Raw genomic sequence first — 7,859 nt, forward strand, 5'->3', positions numbered from 1 at the left:
GGAGCCATGTCGCCATCACTTAAAGAGGGGCAGGACCCAGGAGCGAGCAGTGTCGTCCCCCACCCTCCCATGGCCCAGAGTGGGCAGCAGGGGGCAGGAGGCTGTGGGGACAGCAGCAGGAGGAGGCAGGGAGCACTCACCGGGAGGGTGGGAGCGGCCTCCGTCGTCTCCCGGTGGCCTCACTGACTCTGTTCCTCTGTTGCGAAACCTTCCTCTCTGTAGTCACTTCTGTGCTTGTTAAACGTTCCACGAAAGGCATCACAGAAACAGCCTGACTGAGGCTGTTCGGGGACACAGCGTGTGTGCAGCCTGTTCTGCGCGCTGGCCGGCCCCTGGGGCCCTTCGCGCCCCACCCCCGTCGCCCAGACTTCAGGACATGCCTGGAGTGGCTTTCATTACTGCCTGTCCTGTCTGGGGGGGCCCTCGGTGCCTCTGCCGCTGGCACATGGTGCTGCCCGGGGCAGCCTCTGGGGCCGTGTGGAGTGTGGACACTGGGACCGATGCCCGCAGAGCCGCCCCACCCCCCAGGCTTGTCGCGGGGGCGTGTTGACCTGCCCGTCCCTGCCTCTGTCCCAGGCGCTGTGGGCCCTGAGGGAGAGGATCACGGAAGCGCTGAGCCGCGACGGCTGCGTGTACAAGTACGACATCTCTCTGCCTGTGGAGAGGCTCTACGACCTCGTGCCCGACCTGCGCGCCCGCCTCGGCCCGCGGGCCAAGCACGTGGTGGGCTACGGCCACCTAGGTGAGCAGAGCGGGGCAGGCGTCCGCAGCCAGCGCGGGTAGCCGGCACTGTGTGCCTGGGGTCTGTGGGTGCAGCGGGGGTGGTGCATCCCCGCCGTTTTCCTGGTTTGCGTGTTTGGGGAGAGACCGCCGTGGTGGGGGGCGGGGACACGTTGGGGGTCCCGCAAGGCTCGTGTGGCCCGTGGTGGGGAGGCTTCAGCTTGGCACCAACTGTGGAGCCTGAAGGAGGGGCTGATGGCCACCTTCCTGGACTCGGTGGCCGGTACTGCGGGGCTGCACAGCCTGGTGTTTGGGGAGGGGCCTGGTGCAGCACGGTCCGCGAGGGGCCCCGGACTGGGAGTGCAGTGCGGGCCGGAGGCCCATCTGCCTGACGTGGGCCCTTCTCCTCTGGGGGCATGGACTCCAGCCTCCACCACAGACGGGGACGCCCCTGAGGGCTCGCCCCAGTAAAACCAGGAGTGAAGGCTCAGCCTCAGAGCTTTATCTGCATCTTCTGACGTAACTAGTGCTTGTGCTGTGACAGGCAGGGAACAAGTGACACTGGATCCTGGAGGCTGATGGGGCTGTGTTTCAGGCTGAGCCCTGCTCAGCCACGACCATTTTGTGTCCCATTCTATCCACTTATGTACGTTCTCTGCAGGATTTTCCAGGTCTCGTAGGGCCCTTCTGTCCTCACTGATGTGGGGCTCACTGTCACTCATCAGGAAGTGTGTGTGAGGCTGGAGTTCTGGCCCCTCGAGCGCTGGGTGGACTGGCCACGGAGACAGTGGGCCCGAGCCGCATGTGAGCTGCTGGGGCCACCGCAGCCCCCGTCTCCGTGGCGGCTTCGCAGCTCTCCGTTTCTTCTGAGCTGGTTTCGGTGATCATTTTTCTCTGGGTGTTTGTCTTTTTCTTCTAGAACACCCAGTGTGGTGTGACGTGGTTTGTGACACTTTTCTGTTTCCTTTGCGAGGTGGCACCTGGTCTGTTCCTCACGTCAATTTCACAGTTTCCCCGGAGAATTAGCGCTTGGTTTTGCTCGTCCTTTCACTTGTATGTTGCTTTTTATTTTTCTCTTTTCCACTATTACGTCTGTTGTTTTCTTCCCTTTTCTATTTTTAGGTTTTCTCTGTTGCTTTTCTAACTTTATAAATTGAGTACTTAGCGCATTGGTTCTCAGCCTTTTTTCCTACCGCGTATTTAAATTTCCCTCTGAGCGCCAGCTCTGCTGGTCCCTGTGTTCCTGGATTCAAACAGTACCCATTTGTCACCTCGGCATGATCTCGGAAGGGCCCCAGCCGGGACAGTGTCTGTCCCTTGAGTCACTGGTGGCTCGGGATCCACGTGTCACGTAAACCAAGGCCCTGCTCCCACCCGCGTGGCCGTGGGCGGGCAGGCGGGGGCATCGGTGTGTCGGGCGCTCTTAGCCTCTCGCTGGGCCCTTGCTGTGGCCTCTCCGTGCCTGTGCCTGGTTTCTGGGCCTCCACTTCTGAGGTCGCCTGCAGTCCTGGCTTCGGCCCCGGCTCTGAGCCGTGGACCAAGGGCCACTCAGGCCGCGGTGGCTCTGGGTCTGTCCTTCAGCCTGGCTGGGTTCCCGGGCGCGTCCACCGCTGGCGTTGAGGGCGTCCCTGCCTTTGTGCTGAGACCTGCACTTTCGATGGCACTTCCGTTGTCTGCAGCCCTCAGCGTTTCTCGGCTCCATGCTCTTTTCTTCTTCAACCCAGGAATTAGGCAGAAACGCGTTTTTTGATTTTCAAACACACGGGAATTTTCTACCTGTTTTAAAAATCGTTGACCTGCCGTCTCCTTGGCTGCGACCCCTGCATCTGAGGTCGGGGCACCAGGGCCACATAGGTCCCCAGACCAGGCACACACGGTGACATCAAGGGAGCTGTCACTGCCCCGTGAGAGCAGATGAGCCCGTCTCCCCTGTGGCCTCGCCGCTTCTGAAGAGAGGAGATTAGAGCTGCCACTGAGTTCTGGCAGTCGAGCCTCGTCACCACCACGGATCCCTCGTCCTGGGGCTGTCTGCCTTGACGCCTCCTTCAGTGCAAACCCACGTGACCCAGCTCTCGTGTGCGCGACGTCTGCCTGACGCTGCTTTTGCTTCTGTCACTTGCAGGCATTTTCTGTCCTTTGAGTCGGACCGCGTCCTGAAGACAGCCTGTCTCTGGGGTTTCCTCCCGTTGCTTACCAGCCGTTGTGTTTAAACTGGAGCGTTTAGCCTATTTCTGCAGGCGGGAATGGCTTAACTTCCCCCTACCCTCCGAGGTCCTTTGTTGGGGCCGTAAATTAGGTCCACAGAACACGGGGGAAAGAGAAAAAAGCAAGTTAATTAACACGTGCATCGCACACACGCGGAGGCTCAGCATCGAGGAGCCCAAAGGGTTGGCTAGACGTGGGCGTCCACGGCGCCCCAGCAGAGAGCAGCGTGTCCTTAGAGAAGCCGCAGACGGAGCACCAGGACCTTGAGCCTCCAGGGGGCCAGGCTGAGGGAAGGTGAACAAATACACGGGGAACGGACAGTCGCCACGTGGACATGCGCCGGGACCACCTCCGGGCCGTGGAGGCCCTCGGTCTCCGTCCTTCCTGCTGTGCGGGGAGGGGCCGGGGCCTTTCCTGGGTTCGGCTTCTCCTCTTTGACCCTGCTCGGCAGGGCTGCCACGCCGCCCTCGGCGTGTGCACGTGCCGCGGCCGCCGTCGCCCATGGCTGCGCTCGCCTCCTCCCGCCTGGGCTTTCCGCTCGGCTGTCCCCGTCCCCGCTTCTCTGCTGCTTTTTCTCTATTTCAGCCTCCTTTGGGCTGACGATTTTCCTCTCGTGGGTTTTCTCCGTTTACCAGCTGGGGAGTCGTGCGCGTGTGTCTGTCTGTCCTTCCGCAGCGGCTCTGGAACGCGCCTCGCATCCTGGCGAATCAGGGCGTGAAGTTATGCGATGGCATCAGCACCCCAGACACCGCGAGGCCGGCTGGGCCGTGCGCGGGTGTCGGCCAAGTGCTAGTCCTCCTCGTGCATGAGGTCAACGCTTAAGCCGGCAGACCTGAGTGGAGCACAGCGTCCTCATCCAGTCAGCGGGGCTCGCCAGACAAAGGGGTGCGAGTCCCCAAAGGGGAAGGATCCCGACTCCGCAGCCTCTGGATGCCAGCCGCATGTCCGTGCTTCCCGGGGGCTCCAGGCCGCTGGCCCGCCAGTTCCCACGCTGCGAGCCACCCCTTCGGGTAGAGCCCCCGCCCCGTCGGCGCCGTGTGTCTGCAGAGCCCGTGCATGGTGCCCAGGCCCGAGGGCCCGGTTACTCGTGGTTCTGGCCCGCTGCTGTCCGTGCACTGTTTTTGGAGCCTGCTGCGGTTCCGTCTGGTTTTTGGCCCCTGTGGCCACGCTGCTGCTGCGGTCACGTCTCCCCGTCAGTGTCTGTGCCCCCGCCACCCTCCCGCTCGGTCCACAGCCTCCCGCGTTCCCCCCCAGAACTTCCTCTGGCGCACGAAAGTGGGTGACAGAACATCAGATTTATTTGCCTGAAAATGTATGGATTTTGTTCCTAACGTTTCTTCTAGAGGATTTCCGTGGCCCTGGCTGCCTGTTCTCTGGCGGGAGGGGCCCTTCCACCAACCCCTGGCTCCCTGTCACCAGTGCAGCCGTGTCTGGCGCGTGTGTCCCGGTCAGAGGCGTCTGGTCCCCCTCCGTGCTGCTCTTACGGTCTTTCTTCTTCGTCTGGGTCCCTTGGTTCCCCCCCGATTCGTCTGGGTGACCATCTGGGCGCCAGCCTGGGGTCCGCTGGGCTGGGTGTCAGAGGTCCGTCCTCCGCGTGCCTTCAGATGCTTTTCTCCCACCCCCACCTCTGCTTCGGGACCTCCAGCCCGGGCGGCTCTGCCCCATTGTCCCCCCTCCGATTCTCTGTGTTGCGTTCGGATCTCTGTGTGGCTTGTCTTTCAGTCTGTTCGTTGCTCTTTGCCGCGCATGTACACGTCCTGTTAAAACTGTTCATTTTATGTTTTAGCGAACACAGTTTTCATTTCCAGAAGACTGGTTTGGAGACTTAGACCTTTGCCCGGTCGGTGATTGACCCTTTTTAGCTTTCATTTCTTTTAATCGTGGGAAGCAGTGACGTCTGTTCCGGGAACGTCAGGTCCCGAGCCTTCGCGGTTGGTGCCTCCCGTTTGCGTGGACGTGTTTTCGGCCCGGGCTCGAGTGTTTTAGCCTTTCATCTGTGGGAGACGTGTGAGGCCTGGGTTGGAGGTGCTGCTTGTTTGTGCGGGGGGTGGGGAGGGTGGAGGTGGAACCTCCTGAACCTTCGTGCCCTGAGCTCGGTGGGGGTTCGTGCTGCACACTGCGGGGCAGGTTAAAGAGTCCGACACCCGAGTGTCGGTGGAGACGCCTCTCACTCACCTCCCAGCACCGGGTACCCTGCGCTGGTCCCTCAGTGGCGATTTAGTTGCCTTTGCCCTGAGCGTGTCAGCGGGGACCACTTTTGGTGGGAGGGGGTCCCTGTGACGCACCCAGAAGGAGGGCAGGGTGTGAGAAGCCCACCCTGGGCCTGACCATTACTGCTCAGCCCCGTGCACCTCTTGACTCCCGGTCTGGGCGTGGGGCCCCTTCTGTGCTGGCGCCCACACTGGCTGCGCGTGCCAGTCACCCGGCACCTCACTGCTGTGACCTCCCGGCCAGCGCGGCTCCAGCCCCCGGACCCCCGTCAGTGGCAGCCCCACCACCTGCCCCTCTCCTCCCCTGGCCGGGCCCAGCCAGCTCACATGGACTTGGGGCAGCACTGTGTCTTGTCATTGCCTTGGGCCCTGAGAGAGGAGGGGCATGGGGTGGTGAGCCTGGCCCCCCGGGGCTAGAGCCTGGTGTGTTTGGACGGTGCTGACACCAGGGCCTGGAGGTGTCAGAAGGGGGCAGTGGGGGCCAAGCGGGCCTGAGAGGAGATGGCTGGGTGGCCAGGACATTGTTTGTGGCTTAGGGGGAGGCGTCCTGGGCGGGGTGAGGCCTCTATGCCGTCCTGGGCACTTAGAGATGCGAGTCTGGTGGGGGCCTTGGCAGGCTGGGCCGGTCACCCTAAGGCGGGGGCCCTCGGAGGGGCAGTGTGGCTGGAGGGAGACCTGGAAGGGGAGGAGTGCGAGAGCCGAGGCTCTGGGGTCCCCCAGGGCCACTCCTGCCGCTGCAGGCCAGTGGCCAGTGGCACCAAGGGCTGGAACCAGACCGAGGGCGCGAGGGGGCCTCGCAGGTGGAGGAGAGGGGCTTGGGAGTGGGGCCCAGTGGGTCTCGGGGGCCCTGCCCGGCCTGACCCGTGGATCCCTGTGCCTCCAGGTGATGGCAACCTGCACCTGAACGTGACGGCAGAGGCCTTCAGCACGGCGCTGCTGGGCGAGCTGGAGCCCTACGTGTACGAGTGGACGGCAGGGCAGCGAGGCAGCGTCAGCGCCGAGCACGGCGTGGGCTTCAAGAAGAGGCACGTCCTTGGCTACAGCAAGCCCCCTGAGGCCCTGCACCTCATGCGGCAGCTCAAGACCCTTCTGGACCCCAAGGGCATCCTGAACCCCTACAAGACGTTGCCCGCCCAGGCTTGAGGGGGCCGGGGTCAGCGGGCGAGGCAGGTGTGGCCTCTGGGCCCGGGTTGGGCGTTGGGTTGGGCTCAGGGCTTCTGAGCGGTGGGGCCCCCGCCACACAGTCCACTGTGGGCCGGGCTCCCCAGGGTGAGCAGAGAAGAGAGCGCTCACTGCCCAGCGCTGCTCCGTCCACTCCATCTGGTATCTTGGTGGGCACGCCTCGGGGTCCTTCCACGGGTGGGGAGCTCCTCTGGCACGTCCTGGACAGGCCGGGGGGGCGAGCATTTCTGCCCACTCAGAAGTAGACCAGATCACACCTGCCCTGCCTGTGGCCCCCTGGGTGGGCACGGTGGTCCTGCTGCTGGCCCTGGGCAGAGGACCGCAGCTGCCAACTCCAGGTGGACGGCCCAGCGCACTGGTCCCTTCCTGGGCGCTGACCGGCAGAGCCTGCCTCGGGCTTGTTCTGGGTGACTCGGAGTGACAGGAGCGTGTCGTGCCCCGTTTTCCTGGAGGCCCACGTTGGCAGGACGGCCGTCGGAGCGTGGCGCTTGTTGCGTCCACGGGCCTGGCTTTCTGGTTCTGCTGCAGCAGCATCAGCAGGACCGCAGTGAAGCCTGCCAGGCTCCCTGCCTGCGGCCCTCCGGTGTCCCCGCACCTCCAACGACCCTGACTCCGGCCATGCCTGTTGGCCTCTGGCCCTGGGGACAGTCGGGAGGTGGGACACGTGTTCTCTCTGGCTGTCATGAACTTCCAGTAAAAATGTAAATTAGGATCCTCTCCTCGCTTCTGTTGCTAGAAAAATAATTTCATAAAAGCCCACGGTGACATTTGTGTGTCCTGTTCCCTAGGGGCCCAAACGTCAGGGCCGAGAGAGTGACCTGGACCCGGCTGCCTGCGGGTGGTCGTCCCCCTCCCTAGACCCGGCCCTTTCTCCACCATGGGACTTGGAGCCCTTTCCCATCAGGCCCATGAGGCCTTGTCCCACCTGAGTTTTCCAAGTCGTCAGAGGTGGATCAGTTCACGTCTGTGATGACTTTCAGTAATAGCTTTATGACTGAGCAAGTTTATTTTGAAGAATTAAAGTGACACGTGAAATTTTAAAAGCCTTAAAATTTTGAGGCATTTTCTGCTAGAGCATCATTGGGACGAGAAGGCAGCCAGTGACGGGCTATAGGGTGCAAGTGTCAGAGGGGCCTCCATTTCCTCAGAGGACGAGCTGGCCCCCAAAATGTCTAAATGAGAACTGGCCCGTGGTTTCCTCCTGGGGCTCCCCTACAGCAGCCACCTGTGTATGCGCACATACACGCAGTGGCCCCCAGACACAGAGGCACAGAGTGTACACTCTACATACACATGCTTGCACAGGCACAGCACAGACAGGCACACGGCACACATGTTACATGTACGTACGTGCACAGGCACACAGGACACACAGACACAGGCACGTGCATGCACACACAGGTTTGTTCCCAGGATGCATGTGGAGCGCTGTCTTCGGGTGGCTTCAGTTGCTGGCCAGGTGGGGGTCAGCCTGTTGGAAGAGGAGGTGACGTATGCCTCTGAGACCTTGGACAGAGGGATGGTGAGAAGGGGGGCCAAGGG

General features: G+C 62.4%; 1 protein-coding gene across 1 annotated transcript in view; it reads left to right on the plus strand.

Moving 5' to 3' along the window:
* The window catches only part of D2HGDH (D-2-hydroxyglutarate dehydrogenase), a 20,187-nt gene extending 12,827 nt beyond the window's left edge, over positions 1 to 7,360 (plus strand). The window contains exons 9-10 of the mRNA XM_023521090.1: positions 280 to 742; positions 6,019 to 7,360. Coding sequence (XP_023376858.1) covers positions 280 to 742; positions 6,019 to 6,278 — 723 coding nt within the window. The 3' untranslated portion in view covers positions 6,279 to 7,360. The remainder of the gene's footprint in view (positions 1 to 279; positions 743 to 6,018) is intronic.
* The last annotated feature ends 499 nt before the right edge of the window (positions 7,361 to 7,859 follow it).

This window comes from Pteropus vampyrus, unplaced genomic scaffold (assembly GCF_000151845.1).
Source record: "Pteropus vampyrus isolate Shadow unplaced genomic scaffold, Pvam_2.0 Scaffold291, whole genome shotgun sequence".
Taxonomy (NCBI): domain Eukaryota; kingdom Metazoa; phylum Chordata; class Mammalia; order Chiroptera; family Pteropodidae; genus Pteropus; species Pteropus vampyrus.